At 46.0% G+C, this 21,132-nt stretch overlaps 1 protein-coding gene across 1 annotated transcript; it reads left to right on the top strand.

Moving 5' to 3' along the window:
* Positions 1–317: 317 nt before the first annotated feature.
* Positions 318–16,122, top strand: PNPLA2 (patatin-like phospholipase domain containing 2). Its single transcript, XM_009889385.1, has 9 exons — positions 318–363; positions 6,269–6,501; positions 6,687–6,752; positions 10,807–11,016; positions 11,938–11,998; positions 12,920–13,087; positions 13,534–13,666; positions 14,413–14,535; positions 15,390–16,122. The coding sequence occupies exons 1-9, from the start codon at positions 318–320 to the stop codon at positions 15,652–15,654; spliced, it is 1,305 nt and encodes a 434-aa protein (XP_009887687.1). The 3' UTR covers positions 15,655–16,122.
* Positions 16,123–21,132: the final 5,010 nt, after the last annotated feature.

The following is a 21,132-nucleotide window of genomic DNA, read 5'->3' as shown; positions in this document are numbered from 1 at the left end:
ATCCCTGCACAGAGACCCTGATAGGAAGGGTTACCTGCCACAGGAAACAGTTGGTCAAGCAGTAGGGCTATCTGCAGACTGAGTGGGTGTGTGTTGGGGGGGGAATTGTCTTTGCTACCTATGTATCACCACAAAAAAAGAAAAGCTTCCTTCCTATACCTCCTATCTGGAGCCAAGTCAGCTGAGCTGTTTTTTTTTATCTGATGGCAAAACAGTAGGAAAGAAGAATTGAGTGAAAATCTTAACCAAAAAAAAACCCCAAAACCTCAGAACAACAACAATTAGGGAAGTCCCAGAAGAACAGCTTGTTTTAGTACATGGCGTTTCTCAATATTACTGGCTTACAGGAAGATGTGTACAGATGTGAGAAGAATTGGTGCCTTTGGAGGCTCCACTGCTTGCTGCCATCCCACAGCCTTAAATATTTAAAAATGGGTGGGTTTTCTTTGTGTAAAATAGTGGGGGTTATACAACTTCTGGCAAGTGAGGGATAGGTATGCTTTCCACACCCAATACTTCTAGACATTCATCTAGAATTTTGCACTGAAACTAAGAGCTGTTACCAGCTGTGGTGTACTCTTATCCCCTGAAAATGTGTGATAAGAGCAGATCATAAGACACTTTATTTCCTGCTGGCATGAATTTGTCTTTGGGCCCCTCTTTGACATCCATCCAGTGTCGCTGATAGTCAGAGAACATCTTGGGTCGGATTCCCATTCAGCACAAGTCAGACAGCTGAAAGTCTGTCTGGTTCATGCTCTCTTGGGACAATGAGTGGAAACCAGGTTGCTTCAGCATGACTGTAGGAAGAGGAACAGAAGTCCAGCCAAGCAGTGGGATCTTCCACAAACTGAGGTTACTGCATGCAAGAATTGGGGTTGTCCTTGGGTCACCGGCGCATTGCTATGCACTGCTCCTTGAGGTGAACGAACGGGCGCTTTCTGGTGGTCTGAGCTACCTACAAGGAAACATCCAATAAAGTTCTTCATTAATTATTTTCTAGATGTCAGCTTGCAAAGTCCTGTTTTGGGACCTCTTGTTTACAGCTTTATCTTTTTGGGCTGGTGACAGGACTGTGTTATAATTAGGACTGTATCCTCTCCTGGGAGAGGGCAGGCAAGAAAAACATGCGCACTGCTTGCTCTCAGTATTCAAAGAGGCAGGTGCAGGAGCTGTGTGTGCTGAGCTGGAGCAGCTTGGAGATTTGTGCCCGGGAAGAACATAGGATAGCTCTCCTGAGACCCATGCTCATCATTAGAGACTGGCTTTTAGCTCCTCTGTGGATGAGGTACAGGAACAGCTGAAATAGCAAGGGACGGGCAACCAAGCTAAATTAACCTTGAGGGAGATCATGCTAGTAAATTCTTTCTAACTCATCCTGTTCCTAAAGTCAAGTCTGGACTGGTATCCACCAATGGGAAACATGAGAACTACAGTGATGCTCAGCAACTATGAGTTGAAAGCAAAGTGTGAAGATTGTAGCAGGGAACTCTTGCAGGGGGCATCTGTGTTGAGCATCACACAAACATTGCTCCAACAGATAGCTAAGCAGAACTTAAGCAGCTCCAGAATGAGGTCCCTGGTTACTGTACACAGGACTGTCTCCTGTCCTGAAAATCATGCAGTCAAAGTAGCTTGGTTATGCCATCCCAAAGTAACATGGCGTTGGGCTCTCCAGGTGCTGGAGGAATGTCAAAAGTACCTGCACTTCCTTCTGCTAGCTGGCTTCCTTTCAAAGCTTTTAGTATTGGTGTGTCTGGCCAGTCTGAAGCCTTAGCTGTGTAATGGGACCGAAGAGAGAGAAGCGGTGCCTTGCGTATTACTGATGTGTAGGAAGGAGTCCATTTGAATTCTTGTTGGTGCTGAATGAGAAGCAGGTTTAGCAGGGATGTGCACAGTTCCCCACCTGCTCCATTAGTCCAGGCAAGGTATGGCATCTGCAGTCTCTGGTATGACCTCTCTGGGGTATGTGCCTCCTATCAGCAGGGACACAAGGTGCTGTCCCTGCATCCATTCACTGCCTGTGCCATCCTCTGTTCTCCATTGCTGTTGGAGAGCCTTTCCTTTAAGCTTGCATCCTGTTTACTGCTGCACTAGCCAGGTTTCAGGAATGTCCCTGGCGCAGAGAGTGATCTTTGTGCCGATGTGGAGCTTTTCCAGAGGGAGCTGCAGTGTCATGGGTGAGCCACGGTCACAGGAGCTGTTGGGTGGAATGTCCAGAATGCCCCTCTCCCTCTTCAGCCTGCTCTCCTATTTTTATTTGTATCTTAGGCTTTTTTTCCCCACTTGAAACACTTTATGGGTCAACCGCCCTTTTGCTGGCTGGCAAATGAACATCAATGTGATCTAACATCAACATATGAGCATCACAGTACCCTTGGTGCAAAAGTCCTGATGTGGGTCTGAAGAGGCCCTTCTTTCCCACTCATCACCCCTCCTGCCATGGGATGTTTAACCTTTGCAATGGTCCTCATCCTTATGCATTGCACAGACTTGAAGTAGCCTTTGTTTCATCTGAGAGCTCTCAGCTGCTGTTAAGGGTCTTCCCAGCAGCCTGGCTACCATCAGTTTTAGGTGATTGATCTTCAGCTCTTCTCCTTTTCCAGAGGCAGAGCAGCAGCAGGCTGGTGTGGCTGGAGATGTTTGTATACAGTTATAAATGGCGCATGCTGCTTGAATGCTTTTCCAGTTAGAGAAGGGTAGTTTAGGGGGCACAAGGCAGTAGAGACTTGGATACTGGGTTATTTTGGAGTCAAGCGTGACTGGTGGAGGTGAAAGCCAGTTCTTCAAGGGAATGATCTTGCTGTGTCAGTAAGTTAGCGTGAAGCTGGCTTAATATAGCTTAAAAATGAAATGCAAACTAGCAGTTGCCTTTCAGGTCTTTTCCCATGGGTAACACTAACTTTCCCCTTGTGGCTGCTGCAGAAAAATCACAGGATAAACCAGCAGAGGTGGAACAACTGTCCTCCTTGTCTGGCAAGGGACACGTTGGGGTGTTTCAGGACACAACTCTCTGATTCTCCTTTGCGTCATCACAGCTGAAATTCAGATAAGGATGACAGCCTAAGGATGACAGTACTCAGGTTCATGTATAACACCACCCACTGGGGCAGTGGTGCGGGCAGGCAAGAAGGGGGATATGGCTTTTCTAACGAAAATGGAATATTCCACATATGAATGCAATTTTTAGAGGAATATCGGCTTAGTAAACCTGTATAGGGAGAAGTGTTGAATTAATTGGTTGATGGGAGAAGAATGCAATGTTTTCCCAGCAGGCAATACCAACTATTAGTGATTATCTCTGCCCCTTGGTACATACCTCAATAAGAGAAGAGGGACTTAATTTAGCTTTTTTTTGCTTGACCCTGTGTCCCAAATCGCCAGATTCAAAAACTGTGGGAAACTTTTCTGTGGACTGGAATCGGCACTGGACTAGTCCTAGTAATAATTGACAGCTTGTGGCTGACCTCTGGTAGAACTCGTCCCTCTTGACGACTCCTCATTCAGCTGCTCCCTCTGGCAGGCAGCGAGCACAATTTGAGCTGGTTTTCCTGGAATAGCACTTCTGGTACTAATGGGTTTAAAACACTCTCACCTCTGCTCTCTCCTCCCAAATGTATTTCCAAGCAGCCTTTTTATCTGTTGTGGATCTAGCTATGTAAACCTGATTCCTTTGGCTGAACCCTCAGCTAGCCTTATTTCCAGGAAAGCTGGTGGTGCTGCAGATCACCCTGTGCCCATTTCTTTCCACAGAGCTGTTCTGCACTTAGCTTTGATGCAAGTGAGCCAGCAAGTCCAACGGAATCACAGGTGCCCTTAAATTGAAATACCTCAAAGCTCCTATGTGTATGCATGTATGCACACATGTGTTAAAAAAAACAAACAAAAAAACCCCCAAAACAACACAACCCAAAAAACCCACCACAACCCAAACCAACAGACACCTAGAAAGTACTCAAAGAATGAAATTGCTAATTAGCAGTAATTCTTATTTCATTCTCTGTTTTTTCTCTGTCCCCCCACCCCACTTGTCTGTGAAATGGTGATAGAGCTGCAACTGAAGTCTTCCCTCAAATGCTGAGACAGTCTGTTTCCTGGCATAGTTGGGACTTTGCTGTTTTGTTTTTCTTAAGCAACTTCCCGCTCACATTTTAGCGCAAACAGTCATAAGCTTAATTTAATTGCAGTTGTTTTCAGTATTGCTATCAAATCTTTCTGCACACTGAGATGCCAAGTCTGAAAGCGCTGTTCTCTAAGCACCATCTCTTGGGTGACACCCTGACTCCCCCGCCCCAGCATGGCCTTTGCACACATGGTGTCTCCCCATGGCTGCATGCTCAACACCCACTCTCCCACTGGGTTTTTCAGCTAAGTGAGCAACTCCCTGCAATGCACTCTATGCAGTGGAGTTTCCTGGGATCATGTGGCTAAGGTGCTGGGATGGGCTTCATTCAGTTTTGGGCTCTGTTGCAGTTTCTTTCTGTGTCTTTCCTCCTGTTGTCAGATGTGAAGGCATCTTAGGGAGTGTTATGGGTGCTAATGTCATGGTGTTGATAAAATGTAAATTCTGTGAGGCTGACTTCCTTCATGTTGGGAAGGATGTTGAACCATGTGGCTACTATCTGGAACAGGCTGGGCTCAATGGCTTACTGCTAATTGAGTAAGTAAGATCAGAATTAGACTGCTAAACATTGCTCTAGGACAGAGCAAAATACTGGGATTATAGTGCTAAAAATTACTTCAGAGGGGGTAACTTGGATTTTCTGCTAAGTTGCTACCTCAGAGTGCCTAAAATCCTGACCCCAGAGTCTCTGGTCATGTTCAAGGGTCCAGTTCTGTGCGTGCTTGAGCTACTTGTGTTGATGGGTTTCCTAAGCACAGAATCACATTCCCAGGCTGTGTTGGTGGAAAACATGTTGCTGATGCACGTGTATTGCAAAAGAGTGGGATGTGTCAACATAGCTTTGAGGGTGTTGTTGCTCTTATCTCCATTATATTTATTAACCTGGGTCTAACCTGAGTTCTTCCATTCTGCTGCCTCCTTTCTGCAATTGCAAGACTGGGTAGGAGAGCAAAATGGAGGGATTTTCAGTTGGTTTGAACTGATAGTCTTTCATCTTCCTCCAGGAACTGAGCTTCAGTTTGATTGGAGAGAAATCTTAATTTGTGAAAGCATGTCTTTTTTTTATTATTATTATTTTTTTCCCTGGTTTCTTTATTATTCCCCTTGCATTCTTCTCACGTGTATATTCCCAGTGCCCCTGGGATGCAGTGGTTGGCTGGTACTTATAGGAAATGTTGTCTTGTATCTCACCATGCCTGGGAGATGTGTGTGGAAGTCATTGTGTGCAAAGGGCAGCATGCTGGGTGCTGAGGGTTTGGCTTGGGTTGATGTTTTTGTTTTGTTTTCTCCCATGCCTCCTTTCCCACTGGAGAGCTCTGATGCTCTTGCCATATCAGGCTCCTAGTGACCGTGAGATAATGGGCTTAGCATATGCCTTCCCTTTTGTGCAGATGGGATGTCTCCTCTCCTCCAAACCCAGCTGTGTCACTGTGTGAAAGGGTAAAGCAGGCATGCCTTCGTGAGTCCTGCTTGCCATCAGGGCCTAGTATAGTGCTGTGGAATCAGACGCGGAAGGGATGGGATGGGACACCAAAGACTGCAGGTGGCACTAAAGCACTGATTCCCTACCGGAGCCTAGTGTCTGTCTTGCTCACCTGAGATATGGCTGACATTCACAGCAGAGCTGAGATCAATTAGCTGGAAAGCACAGACATTCCTGTTTACTGGCAGTTTTACTTACAGGCAGCTGACTTTTTTCATGTCAGGAAAATGAAGATGTTTACTAGAAATATTTTAGTGGAAGATGTTTTGAAGTGGATTTAGTCATAAAGCTCAAAGCTGTTAAAGCATCTACCTTGTTTTCTTTGTTAGTCTGTTTTCACGAGCCCTGCATTGGCCAGTGAAACAGGATCTAAGAAAAAGTGTGAGGCCTTAGCCAGATGCATGTGATCTTCCTTGACTTTATAAAACATATGTTAGATATGTTAGCTATTTATGATGGTGGAGTGTGAGGGCCAAGACAGCGAACTGCCATGACTTCTGTAACACTGCCCATACTAGCCTCTCATCTTGAGTTATATATGAGTGAGTGGGGAGAAATCTCTGAATAAAGCTGTGAATGAGGCTTTTCTGTGCCTTACTTTGTATGGGAGGAAGCTGGTTTTGCTAGGATTTCATGGTGCATTTTTCTTTCTCTTGTTGCAGGTGAGGCTGGCGCCAGCATTATTCGAGTGTCAAAAGAAGCCAGGAAGAGGTTCTTAGGCCCACTCCACCCATCTTTCAACTTGGTGAAGATCATTCGGATCTGTCTGTCCAAGACTGTGCCAGAGAATGGGCATGAGGTTGCAGCAGGACGTTTGGGTATTTCCCTGACACGGGTTTCTGATGGAGAAAATGTGATACTGTCAGACTTCAATTCCAAGGAAGAGCTGATCCAGGTGAATGGAAACTTACTGCAGAGGGCTAGGCAGGAACTGCATACAGTTTTGTTTTGCCTTGTTTTCAATTGTCCTTAGTACTGGAGTATAATTTGTCAGCCCATACCAGTGTGGTGTTCTGAGAGAGTAACAGGTTCAGTAGGCTTTGATCTGCTTCTCACATTCTGGATCTCTTTCTCCCTCAGGCCTGTGTCTGCAGCACCTTTATCCCTGTCTACTGTGGGCTGATACCTCCAACCTTGCGTGGAGTGGTAAGTAAGACTCTAAGATGCTCCTTCATTAAATCGTGTACTTAATGAATAAGAAAGCAGAAATGCTGCTACTCAGTTTTGGCAGTCTTATTACCTGTCTGCTGGCAGCAATTAGTCTGAAGAGGCACAAGAAATTCCCAAATAAACAGCTTGAACAGTGGATGCACCTTCTTTCCACTCCTGCCTATTAATGCTGCTTATAAATGTCCTGAAGACTAGAGGATTTAACATTACAGTAATATATAGCAATCTGAGCATGTGCTGGCTGACATAGCAGATGTTTTTTCTGGCTGCTTAGTACGGTGCTTTCCATCACTGAGGCTCCAATCCTCTGCATGTGGAAAGAACTTGCGTCCAGTATACAAATCATGACTGTAGTCCCTGTCCCATGTGCCTAGCACTTTCTGCGGGGTTTTTAACTACTGATGCTGGTACCAGACCTCTTTTCCATGGAGTTCTTCCTGACCTTTCTCTGAGAATAATGCTCTGCTGCCTGCTAGAGCTTTCTTTAACATCGTGTCCAAAGCTGTCCAGAGCAATTTCTCGCTTCTGTGTTTGCATGTTAGAAATTAAAACATTTGAAAGCTGTGCAGAGCTGGAGCATCTCTGAATATTGCAGCCATGCTTAAGGGCCTCAGTTGAGCTTGGAATCCCCTTATGCTATGTAGGTTTAATGCATACATTAAAAGGCAGTTTGTTTGCAAACTAAACAGTCAAAAAAGAGAGGGAGAACTGCTGGTAATGTATGTGTGCACTGTTTTCCCCGTAAGTGACCTCACCAAGATGCCTCAGTGTGTCAGAGCACAGCATCAAATCTGTTCCCACTGCTACTTGTGTGCTGAAAGTGAGGTCATTTTTGTTCCTGCATAATACACAACTTGGCTGTTTTTGTCTTGAGCAAGCATGTTGGGTAAGGAAATGACCTAGAAGAAATGTCCAATGTCCAGCCCTTCAGCGAAGTGACAGAATTGGTAATGGTTTGACTCAGCACCTGCAGGCAGGGGTTTTGTCCTACAGCTGGTGGGAGCATAGCAGTGGCTCTCGCTTGACACCTCTTTGGGGCTAGCTGAGGTCAGTGTGGATCACACAAAATCTCAAAATTCCAAGGCTGTGTACAGCATCAGGGTTTCTGGAATGTGCAGCTGCCCTGGCATACTGAGGGATGACTTCTCATGTCAGGATTCCCATGGGGAAAGGTGGGGAGGGAATATATGAGATGAGGAAATTAATTCCTACCTCTTCCCCAGAAAATCATGGCTCTTTCTGTCTCTGGAGGGGGGGGCTGGCAAACGATGAGGTTAAATTAGGCTGGGTACCACCCTGGGAAAAGGTTTTGAAACAGGACTGAAACAGGTTTCTAGCATGTCTTTGATTGGTGTATTTGTCACAGGCCTGGCACGAGAATCAGTTTTCAAGGCAATATGATTGTGTGAAAGGTGTAAAATCCATATTCTGTCTTCCTCCTAATATTTTTCCAGTGTTCACTTCTCTGAGCTCTGGTAGCCCCATGGAGTGGATGATGAAGATGGGTGGGGGAAGGGGGTGGTGGAGGGTGGGGGAGAATTCTCAAATACAGAGAAATGGATGGGTCAATAACTGAACAGCCAACACACATGCTAGCTGTGAACTCTGTGGCACATGGGTGAGGTGAACCCCTAACAAAAATCAAAAAGCAAATTGTCAGTTCTTATGAGTGAGGGGCCCTGTACACGGGAGGATACAGTAAGGCAATGGATTTGGGCATCCCAGAAATTACCCCAGCCCATGAACTATGCCCAAAAGCTGCTGCTGCTCATGCCTGCAGGCAGCTGGGGGCTCCAGCCTGTGGCTCTGTGCTGTTAGGTGCTTTGCAGGAGGTTGGACAGTGGTTAGGCTTGGGTTGCTGGAGGTTAAGGCAAATCCAAAGACATGGCAGCTGATATTGAGTAAGGAATGGTAACTGGGATTGCTTGGGGAACCAGGGGGGGGGTCTGCACGTGTATTCCTAGATTTACATGCAGTGAAGCTTTGCCCATCAGCCTTATTGTACTTAAGCCTTCTTCCTAATGGCATCCGTGCACTCATGCTGCCACCCTCAGGGAAACGTATGTTTCTGCATCCTTACCACAAAACTATTGTTGTCTTAGTTAAGTGGCCAAAACACTTACCTCCCATCTTCAAACAAAGCGTGTGCTGACTACTTTGCTCTGTCCTCTTTCCACTCGGCCTGTCATGATCTCATCCTTGCAGAGGGATTCAGCCAGGCATCTCCCACTCTAGCTGTGCCTAGTCTGGCTTTCAGTGGAGCATCTTTGGGGAGATGATGACAATGACAGTTTGCTATGGTTGCTTTTGGCTTAGGGAAGACTGGTGCCCAACTCAAAAGGAGGTGAGGGTTCACTTGATTTTTGGCACCTCTGTTGTCTAGAAAGCATCCTGTAAGCAAGCTGCGTGTTCCTGTTTCCAAGAGGGTGTACTTGTCCTTGAGTTTAATCTATGCCATCCTTCCACTTTTTTCACTGCCCAAACCGAGGTGGTGCAGGAGTCTCTAGCTATGTCTGTCTTGATACTGTGTTTGGTGAACAAGGCCTGACATGACGGTAAAATGTCCTGTGAGACAAGTTAATGCTGCTGTAGCCTGCAACTGTAATCACAAGCCATCTCCCTTGAACCTGTAGGCTATATTCAGAGATAGTCCTGAGATTTAGTTTGACCCCAAGAAACCTGCTGCACAGTCCACCCTGACCCTGTTGCCTTGATGGGAGCTAGATTCCTATGGCTGAATTTGATTGCTTTCTGCCCAAGAACCTATGAACTGTTCCTCAGGCTCAGAGGAGTTGCTTGAAGAGGTCTCTGCTTGTCTGCCATCCAGAGCAAGAGAGAACAAAGCACAAAGCACGCTCCAGGCAAAGCAGCCAGCATTTTCCTAGATGTTGTGCAGCAAAAGACCAATGTCAGTGGTCAGTCTGACTGTGAGACATGGCAAACTGTAACTCAGAATGGAGCACCTCTTCTTCCAATCAGCATTTCCATGCTCTGCCTGCATTTAGCCTCTGCCAGCTCAGTTCCTAACCCAGCAGAGAGCTGAAAGATGTTACAGCTGCTGCTTATGGGGCTGTGTAGCTCCTGTATGATGATTTGCTTTTGAATGCACCTAAAGGGAAGGGTTCCAGGCAGCATATGGCAAGATCAACCCTGATACAAAGTCAGCAGGACTCTTCTGTAACTGAGGCTCACAAGAGCTTGAGTTGTTGCTCTGCAAAGGTCTCAAACTTCCTGCTCTTTTGACTTGACCCAACATCCCCTTCCTTTTATCTTCTGTGTGTTGCTTGCTCTGCCCAAGGCCTGTGATAGGGATTGTCTTGCTCAGCTCCTTGTGCGATTATGGTACTGCAATGAATACTTTGAATTTAGTACATGCTACTGGGGTTGCCCTTCCTGCAAGGGCAGCGCAAGTGTGTTTATGGTACATTGGTACAGAACGTTCTCTGATAACAGGGTGCCTGTTAGGAGCAAAACCCAAGTCCCTCGTACTCTGTTATCACACCACAGCAACTAGATTCCAAATGTGTATGTGTGTGTTAGGATCGCTGCTCAATAAGCCTGCTAGCAACAAATCATCTGGTTTTACTATTAGGTAACAACCCTTCTGCCAGTGGGGACTTGTGTCTGAGCACACTCATTTTAAACACAAGTGAAAATTGGCACAATGTCACAGTGTGACAGCTTAGATCAGTGCTAATTTGCACTGCAGGTCGTGGTTGGTATATCATTATTTAATCAGACAGCAGTCAAACCCCATAGGAGGTGTAAATCAGAAATCACACAAGTGAATATGCCTTTCTCATTGAACACTTGTGACCAACACGCTTGATCATAGGAAGATAGTCACATAGCAAAAGGAGATTATAGACAACACAGCTGTGCTACCGCTAGTTTTGACTCCTCCAGTGCTGGTGGATGTACTCCATTCTCCTCCCAAGTAGTTGGCACAAACATGAACAGAGGCATAGAGTAAAAAAGCAGCTTGATCAGTTACAGGAATGAAGAATGCTTCATTTTGTCTTGATTTCAGAGATATGTTGATGGAGGGATTTCTGACAACTTGCCACGATATGAGCTGAAGAACACAATCACAGTGTCTCCATTCTCAGGAGAGAGTGATATCTGTCCACGGGATGATTCCACAAACATGCATGAGCTGAGAGTCACCAATACAAGCATCCAGTTCAACCTTCGCAACCTCTACCGCCTCTCAAAGGCCCTGTTTCCTCCGGAGCCGCAGGTGAGTTTCCTGGCAGCACCAGAACTTGGGGACAGTAGATAGGTACTGGCTATATTGTGCGCTTCGGCAGAAGAAGGTTCCAGACACTGTTAGTTCTGTATCTCTTGTTTGTCTGTTTTTTAACCTTGACATTACCAACCCAGTGACTTGGAAAACCTTGAACATCTGCAGAAGGTTGTATAGGTGGCTTGGTTTTCTTTTGCTACTGGGAGATCTGGAATTTAGGTGGTAGCAGTTGCTTGGAAAGTATCCCCATGTTGCTCTTCCTAAAGTGGTGTTTGCCAGAAAGTCAGGTTTACTTGTAAACAAGGATGTATCAGTCATCAGAATCAGTGTGCTCTTGAGTGTTCTAAGGTCAGCATCAACCTGCCAGCCTGCAGCCAGCAACTGTCTCCGAAAAAGTGCCAGTAGAGCAGGTGGCATTGCAAACAGCTTTGCACACTTCTGAACAAATGCAGCCTCAGATAGCCTTGGCATTTGGGCATAAGCATGCATTCATGTGCTGAATTACTTGGACAAGTTTTTTCCTGCCCTCTCTCTAGTCTTAGCTGGCTTTATCTGCAAATGCAGTGGCCTGGGAAGTATTGTGGGCTTCTTGTCAGTGACTCACTGAAGACTGCCCACTTGCAGCATCAGCTGTAGATGGGGAAATGAGGTGGCTGTAACTCTAAGCCTGTACTTAGGTAGGATTCCAGGTGGCCCCTCCAATCTGAATTATCCTGTGATTCCCATATCCCATGTATTCATATTATACCTCCCATTCCTGCTCACAGCCTGGGAAGAGCTGGCAAGGATGAGACTTGTCCTTGGGGTAGCTCAGGAGTCAGGAAGATTCCTCGAAAGTCAGCATTGAGCTGTGTGTTTGCTGTGCTCAGCCAGACAATCTCCAAATTACTTGCTCTTGCCTTCCTCTGCCCACAGGTGCTGCGGGATATGTGCAAGCAGGGCTATCGGGATGCACTGCACTTTCTGAAGAAGAATGGTAAGGCACTGGGTGTTTGGAAGGTGCATGGACTTGCCCCTTCTGTACCAGGCTTGGTGGCTTGGCTTTGAGGATAGGCAACGTGGTTATAAAAGGTGGAAGGGCAGAATTGAGCTGTGCCTCAGATATCAGAATATGGAATTTCCATTAGTAAGTCTATTCTAGCACTTCAGGAAGCAGAGGTGGAGTGGACGCCTTTCCAGTGCAATGCAGAAGGACTCCTAACCACTCTGATACCAGAGCAGTGGTTTTGGCACAACTGAGTTGTTGAAGCTACTTAGCATGTGCTCGGTGCTACACCAACACAGTTACTAGGCACCAGTGCCATTTGCACCTCCTGCAGATACCCTGATCCTTTTTATGTGCAGCTAGGGTGTGTCTAATGTGGCACAGCAGTGCAGAGTGCAGGCATGCCCTCAGCAGCCCCCAGCAGTTTGACACTACTTTTCACTCTCTTCTACGTGCAAGCACTGGACCTTCTTCCCAACTGTTCTAACGGGTTGAGTGTGTGTTTGATGCCACCTAGTGTCAGTGTACAGCAGATCAAGCACATTTGTTTGCTCTGTGAGGCATACCTTGCTGGGATAAGAGCAGTCATGCAGCTGTGTTTGTAGATTAAGCTGCAGGGGGGAAATCTTGCCTGCAAGACTGGTGACTGGCAGGTTATAGCAACAAAACACTGCCAAACAGCACCATGTGGTACTTAAAGGGGAAAAGTTAGAACTTCTGGTGGGGAAAGAGAGGATGATCTTAAAGCAGCAACATTTCGAACTTGTTGGGGCAAGCGTTACAATAGATGTAAGCCAAAGAGACGATGTGTGATGTCTGTCTGTCTTAGGGATGTTAGGGTGAAGTGAGGATGAACTCTCTGAAGGCCAGGTAAGGCAGGGCAGCTAGTTTGTATCATCTTTATCTTCTTAGGTCTCCTTCATCGTCCAAGTCCTGCCCGTCCTCTCCTTGCCATAGAAGCTCCCCCTGGAGAGAAGAAAGACGAAGAAACAGAAGTTGAGGACCAAGTAGAGGACAATACTGCCCTTGCTGTTGTTGAAGAGCACATCTTCGAACACTTGCCTCCTAGACTGAACCAAGGTATGATGCAAAGTGAGAGAGCCCAGGCAATCTTCCTGTGCTGCCTGGTCCACTTCAGAGGATTACTGGGATGCATGGGTATTGCTTGTGGCTGGGCTTGGCCATACCCAGGGATAGAACTGACACGTGCTGATGGTTAGATGGCAGTTGGAGCCTCTTAGATAAAGGTGCCCTCTGTGAAGTCTGAATTGGGAGAGGTTGACTCATTTGACAGTGTTCTGCATGGTAAGGAGAGGAGGGCATCTTGTTGCTCGCTCCTTTGGGAGTCTGATAAAGCTAAAAGCTGCTGTTCTCAGCTGTGCTCAGAAAATTACTACCCTGAGCAAGACTTCCTTAAAAAGTGGAAGGTAGAGAGGGGAGACCTCAGGCTGGGTAGCTTCTCGTGTGTGGCAAGGAAAGGGACAGTTCCATTGCAGAGATTCAGTCATGTTCTCTTCTGTCTTCAGCTCTTCTGGAGGCTTGTGCTGAAAGAAGAAGTTTCTTGACTGGCATCACCAACATGCTGCCTATACGTGTGGCCACAGCAATGATGGTGCCCTATATGCTGCCTCTGGAGTCTGCAGTTTCCTTCACTGTCAGGTAGGCCTTTGGCTGGTTCCAGCAGTGGTGTTCTTTCTTGTGCAGTGAAGTGTTTGATGTAGCTGGTGGAGCATGAATGGACAGACAGTAGGGTCCTCTCTAACTCTGCAGTGCCAGAGTTTCTGGGGAAAGAGGTCCTGCCGCTTACCAGACATATGAAAAAAAGCCTCAAACTTTTCCTACCTTTATGTGTCTTCTGGCTACAGCCAACACGTCCAGCTTGAAGGAAGATGGCTGTGTGTTGCAATTTTCCCTAGAAAGTGGTGATAAATTTTGGTGCCTGGAGAGAGACTTCTGAACTGGGAGTGCAGGGATGAAAGTAGGAACCACAAAAGAGACAGAACCACTGGAATGAGGGGTAGCATAGTCCCAGCCATTTCCAACTCTACGCTTACACAGCTGGGAAGACAAGTCTGTCAGACTTGTCCTTAGTATGAAGTACCCCATGAAAAGTTTCTGGAAGGAGATAGTTTGTGATAGAAAGGCTTAGGGAAAAACACTTTCTGAATCTGAAAATGGATGAAAAATTTGGAAAGTGAAGACACAAAATGTAAAGAATAAGTTGCTGGGCTGTTCTCATCCTTCACAGCTTCTTCCCCTTAAGTCCATGAATGGTAGTGTAAATGGCTCTTAATGCATTTGTCACTGAAAATAATGAGTAATCATTGATAGGAGGCAAAACTGGCATTCTCTCCATCCTATCCTTTGTGTGGCCCAACTAATGGTTGTCTCATGTCTCTTCCCAGGTTATTGGAATGGCTCCCAGATATCCCTGAGGATATTAGATGGATGAGGGAGCAGATGACTGAAATCTGCAACTATCTTGTGAAGAAAGCCAAGAAGAAACTGGGCAGCCACCTTTCAGCCAGGTATGGCTGGTTTCCTTCACAGCACTGTTCTGGAGGAGCCTTCCATATCCCCTTTCACCTTTGACTTTTACATACTCCATTGGAGTATGTAAGCAAGTAAGGTACAACCTGACCAGAAGGATTTACTGCCCCATTGCCCAATCTAAAATGCAAGTCTGGTCCATGATCTCTTGGCTTCCTTAACTGTTGAACAGACTCAAGGTCTCCTTCCTTCTTCCTATTACAGGGCAGACCCTGTAATGAAGCTATTACTATAGCAATAGGGCAGATGTAGGTCTGATTAAAACAATGTGCTATCTTATTCTGTGTTCCCTCTAGAAGACAGAGGTGCTTGTCTGTGTGGCATTTGCTGACCCAGGGTCCCCTAAAAGTTCCTTCCAAGAGGTACTTGTGTTCAAATGACCTTTTCTGCCTTGAGATCTAGGCCTGGTTTAGGGTGGAGAGACACTAGGGTGTTTGGGAAACACTAGGGGGTTTCCAAATGAGACAGAGTGCTTTGGGTCTTTGTGCGTGCCTCTGCTTCCGAACTGAACTCCCTGCAGTAGGCTGTGGCTTGAGGCTGAGGCAAGACTGTGTTGCTTAGATGAGGATAGGAAGCTGTGTATTACACTAGTAGGCAGAGGGTTCTGGCTGTGATTTGGATCCTAGTATGAGGGAGTGATTCTTACCCGTAAGAGCTCATGGTCTGAATAATCAAGAGATGCGAGGGGCAAAACAGGCGCACGCACAAGACTTCTGACTAAGATCATGCAGTCAGTGGTAAAGCAAAATACCTGTATTGTTCTGGAGCTCCGGTTTGGTGACCTGCTTAAGTCTTCCCATGTACTGATTCTTTGCATGTTTTTGCCTTTCAGGCTTTACTATCACCTCGAGCTTGGAGGGCCGCAGAGCCTGCCGATTTCTTCCACATCGGCTTGTGGTGAAGCACTGCCTATGTGGATGAGAAGCAACCGTTCTGTGTCTGATGTCATGATGAAGTGGGAGGAGTACCAGCGCCAGCTCATGCTGGGCTTACTCTGCATCAACGTGGACATGCAGGCCTCCCTCTTCCCTCGGGAAGGGTTTCAGATAAAGCTTCCACCTCTAGACTGTGCAAAAGAATGCCTGCCGCTCTTCTGAGCCTGCTGCCATGAGGGGATGAGGGTGGGTGGGAAGGGGAGTGGACATAGGGTGGGACCAGTCTCATCCCTCAGCAGCAGGCTGCCCTGTGCTCCTAAATATGCTGCAAAGGGGATTACCCCAGGGTGGAGACTGGTGGAATTGACTGTAGCCATTTGTTGCCCACTGGGCCAGACCTCTGTGTTCAAAGACGCACATGGGCTGATACCTTGGTCTAGACTTGTGTTGAGGCCTGGCCATTGCCCGTGGCCAGGCTGATGCTGACCCAGCTGGGCTCTCCCAAATAATGCACTTTGAATTGCCGTTGGCTTTTTACCGCCAAATAATCAGGATGTAGATGACGCTCTCAAGTTCATACAACTTTTAGCTTCCTTTGTTTTTTTAGAGCATGAGTCTTGTTTATTCTTAAATCATGTGACATCCCTTACCTCTTTGTGCTACTGAAAGATGAAGTAGCCTCTTGCCAAATCAATTTTTCTCATGGCTTCCAAATCTTCTCTTGACTTTCTTCTTTGCTGAAGCCATGTCCTTTCCTCTGTCCCTTAACTGCATCCCCACTGGAAGCCAGAGGTGGCCCTGCTGCAGACTGCAGAAACGTAGAAAAGCTATGATTCATGTTATTGTGGTCTCTCCCATTTTGATTTTTGTCCTCATGGAACTGCTTGAACTCTGAGTGTTAAGTAAGTCATTGAGCTTATTTTAAAGTAGTAATTTAGACAGATTATTTTTTTCCAGGGAAACATGTTGAATTTGAGGCTCCATTCCTGTCACTGTGAATGGAATTAGCATGGGGTTGCCCTGGAAAAGCTCAGCCTGACTATCTCAGAATCAGCTTAGCAGCTGAAGCAATGTGAAGTGCTTGTAGGAAGGTGAGACTGTGCAGGGCATGTTATTTTTGAGTGGCTTGTGGTGGAGTGTCACAGCAAGTGCTGGGGAAGTGGCTGCCTCTGACAGGGATCAGGCTTTGCTCCTTAAGGGACTGTACAGCTGAAGAAAATTCCAAGCAGGTGATACAGAAGGGATCTCCTGCCAAACGGGGGCTTGGCTCTGTCTTGCTTGAAGAGTTTGGACGTTGAGGCTTTGGAGTGAGAAGTATCTAGGCTTGTAGCTATACCAGCCTCACAGCTTGCCTGTCTTGTGTTGTAGCTTACAGGTACGTCTCTGCAGCTGGCAATAGCAGGAGCATGAGAAGTGAAGGAAGCAAGAGAAGAAGTGAAGTTAGGAGTGTTGGTGCACGTGCAGCCTGCTTGGAACTGGCTACTTTTGTCTTGTCCCTTAAAAGACCAGAGCTAGTGGGTCTGTAGCAGGGCAGGACTCTGCCTTGTAAGGTACTACTGTCTCAGTGGTGATCACAGGGTGAGACCAGGGCTTCCTGTGGGGATTGCACGTACTTAAGTCCTTGCACTATTACACAAAACCAGGTCCTGGTATCTTTTTCTGCAGTGTGTCTAGCTGCACGAGGCGTCTTCTACCTCTCCTAGCACAAACAGTATGCAACTGGCCAAAGCAAACACATGCTGTCTTTGTTGGGGAGCAGGACAGGGTATCTGAAGCTGATTACATAGACATGGAATAGTGATTTATAATAGACTCCCTTTTGCACCTTTGATCTAGAAAGGGAAAATAACCCCAGAAGTTCTACTAATACCTGGAGAAAGTAGTGAATCTACTCGATCACATCTGCATGGGCAGTGTGGGTGAGGTGGTGGGTGCTGTTTCCTACCAGCACAATTGTGCACTGGGTGTGGGTTTGAGTGTTTGTGGTGGAGACTGTGATAAGCATCAGGACTTTTCTGCAGTGGCCATTGCAAGCTGGGAGGCAATAGATTGGGTAGCTGTGGTGCTAACCGACTGTCTGGGAGACACCAGTGCAAATATGAACTCGTGACTTAGAGTATCGCCCCACTACCCTTCCTGGATGTAATCTAACAAGGGCCCACGTAGCTTATGAAGTGGGTCTGCACTTATGCAGTCAGATTTAGTCTTAAGCTTTGCATAGTTAAGGCAATTAGGGAACAGGGAAGTCGCCACAGGAAGAGAAAAAATTGGAGGGTTCTGAAACCAGAATAGGAATACCAGGTTATAAAACAAGTCAATCTTGTGATTGTCTAAAGCCTGCAGAAAAAGCTTACTGCTCTAATTGAAGTGAACCAGCAGCAAGCCACTGTCAGGTAGTGGGAACAGGATGAATTTGAAAATTGGAATTGAGAAAAGGTGTTTATTTTCTGGGTTTATGTGGGATTTCTTTTCTTCCACTGCTTTGGGCTACCTTCCTTGGGGGAATGGCACATGCACAGCTGCTTAGTTTGCCAAATGCACATCTTTCGTCCCTAATGCACAGAGAAAAATTGGCAGGAACATACAGATACTTAGTGGCAAGAATGATGGCATTTCATCTAGAAGCAAAACATCTGTGAGGGGCCAGGCTGGATAAGGAAAATCCTGTGCTTAGAAGCTGCTGCCCTTTTGACTCTGCCTTGTTTGTGTTAATATATGGGTGGAGAAAATGATGCAACTATTATTTTTTTTTTAATCCCTTCTTCCTGGACTGGTAAAACCACTGAGTGATTATGTAAACCACTAAACTATGAAATAAAACTCTTGGCAACAGAGTGTGCTAAGAAATTGCAGCTTGGCACCCCTATCCCCTGGATCTCCTCTGTTCTCCTTTTGCATCAGAACTGACTGGGCTGGTGCCACTGTCTTCCAGTGCTCTGATCCAGAAGGCTTGCTGGTTCTGGTCTGTGCGTTTCAAGAGACTAACTGCTGTGCCTGCTAAAAGGCCTGAGTTTCATTCTGTCTTTCACTTCATCTGTCGTTTAGTTTATTATATTAACCACTCAAAGAGAAGCTTTTGTACGCTTCGAACTGTAACCACAAACCAAAGCCTGGCTTTAAATATAAAGATCTAACTCTTCAGGGAGGAAACTCCTGTTTTCCCTATGCTAATTTGCAGGGTGTGAACGGATGCTGGGAAAGCACCACTCTGTATTAACCATTTCTTTGCCTCTGTTTATTCACCAAGTGATGCAGTGGCTGTTGTGTGATAGCTTGTTGGCTTTATAGATTTAAGCTCTGATAAAGGAACTGCACATCTGTCAAAAACACCACAAACTACCCTCCTCTTCCTTAAGAGAAGTTTCGTGCATTTGCTTGAAATTCTTGCTGCTCATTCACCACAAAGGATGCAGAAAGTAGGGAAGATCTTGCCTGCTGATGAGGAAGACAACCTGTGGCTGCTTTTGAAGAACAGATTTTTGTTATGCAGTGCTGCCTTGTCTAGATCAGACCCTACTTCTTTGAAATCCCTGGAAACCTCGTGATAGGCTCTGGATTGGATATGGAGGGGTTTATTGTGATAGGGCTAACTGGAATTTTTCAAGCCTTTGTTCTACGTGTACCTCATGGCATACATTATCTTCTGGGCAGCAGTTGCTGATTAACCTACACTTGTCAAGTTCATAGGAACAAGGTCATAATCTGTAGCAGTCAGTTCCTTCTTCAGCAAAATGCATAGCTGGGCAGCCCAGCGGGTAGTTGCCAGGGCCTGTCTGCTCTCCAGTATATGGTGGTTGAGAGGTCAGGTTCCTGGACCAGAAGTTCATCTTGCAGTCCATGTACAATTGTCCTTAGAGGATTCACTTGAACTCTGCAAGAGTTTCAACCCTTGCTGTTTCCACTGTGCATTCAGGAATCCACTTTTTTTCTCCTTCCTGTGATACAGATACTACTTGCTGCTTTTAACAAGGCTAATGGTGAACTTCTTGTGCATCTAACCAGCTCCTAACCTGTACAACACTGTAGAGTTGTTTTATGTTGTGCACAACAGTCCGTATCTATGGCATGCTCTGTAAGGCATGATGCGTGTGTGTGGTATGTTGGGTTTGGTTTGCTGCCTGCCCTACTTTTAATACTGTTGCAAGCTGATTTTCAAGGGGTAGGAGAAAATACTTCACTTCTGACCACTATCTATAGGACCCAGGAATTGTTTTCTTGTGACTTGGAGGGCTCTGTACCTGCAACACTCGGACCAGAGAATAAAAGAGGATCTGCTGTCTGCCAGCACTAGGGTGTCCCTATTACTTACTGTATATTCCCCAGTAGTTTTGTCCATTTTTAAAAATGAATCTAGTAATTCACCCCTTCCTCTGAGAGAAGACCTCTCACTTTCACCAAAGTGGTTGCGGGAGGAATACCTGACACTCCGTGTGTGTGTTTCCCTTAGGGGTCCATTTCTGCTAAACACATGCTAGATGTGGTCTGTGGCAGGGCTGAGCGTTGCCTAAGTCCAAGGACCTTGCCAACAGTTTTCTCAAGCTTTGTTTCTGTCTTCCCCTTAAATCAATAACAGAATGGACCATCTCACCTGGCTGCCACATCTGCCAGTTTGTTTGTGCCAAACACACCCTGTGCCTTTACAGTGGGCTCTGGCCTGCGTGCCCTCTGTGTCCCTGTGGTGTCTGCCTTTCTGAATGCAGCAGTACTTGCTCCTCTCTCCTCTCCCCCCTTCCCCTTGCCTACTGGTGGCACATTGCTCTGTTTCCAGTCTGTAGGCAGCTCTTCTAGAACAGTCTAACTGCATCCATCTCACTGCATGGATGCACATCAGCCCTCCTGCATAGGGAGAGGAAACCTCTAGTTCCAAACAGAAGACTTAGAAATGTAACTTTGAAATAAATACCTCTTTCTTCCAGGGTTTTCTCTTGCTCTTGAAAACAGCATCTAAAGCAGCTCTTTGAGCTAAATTTGTCCTGGGATTCGGCTGCTGTCGCTGAGTTTGAGAAGACACTTGAGCACACAACACACGTGGAGATCCTCTGGAAATTACTGATGTCAGAGCAGCAGCTAGACCAGCAATAGCATACACAAGTCATGTATTTACACGGCAATGTCACTAAGTAGTGTTCACAGTCACTTTAAAAGTTCAGTATTAAATTGTTGATGCTTTTTTTTTTTCTCCTTTTTCTAATGTTTTGCTGAAGAAAATGTAACTATTTATTTTGGCAGAAATATACCTTCTAATAAAAACTTTCTCAATATATTTACCTGGCTGTGGTAGGTTGCTTGCCTTGCCGCTTAAAGGTTTATTAAATATTTTTTTAATACACTGTACAATGTGGGTTTGTTTTGCTGGGCCCTATCCTGTTTATCTCATTAAAAATCATCTCAGGGTAAACACATATCAGCATGCAATGAATGGGGTATTGACCTAGAGGTAAAAACTGGTGCATTTTTGGCCCAGTTCTGGCTTCCTCAAGCCAAAATGCCCCAAGTGATATTAGTCTCTCTTTCATTGGAGCTTCTGGGTAGACCCTGTTTTCCAAGAGGAATTAAGTACAATCTTGTGGGAGTTGCAGGTGCTTGGCAGCTGTGAAAGGGTTAGTGAAAAATTGTTCACAAATCTGAAACTTCTCCAGTGCAGGAGCATCTTTTGGGGAACCTGAACCCTGTCTCTTATGCCTCTGTTTACTAGTTGGT

Source organism: Charadrius vociferus, unplaced genomic scaffold, assembly GCF_000708025.1.
Source record: "Charadrius vociferus isolate BGI_N301 unplaced genomic scaffold, ASM70802v2 scaffold467, whole genome shotgun sequence".
Classification (NCBI taxonomy): Eukaryota; Metazoa; Chordata; class Aves; order Charadriiformes; family Charadriidae; genus Charadrius; species Charadrius vociferus.
This window is presented reverse-complemented; position numbering and strand designations above follow the sequence as displayed.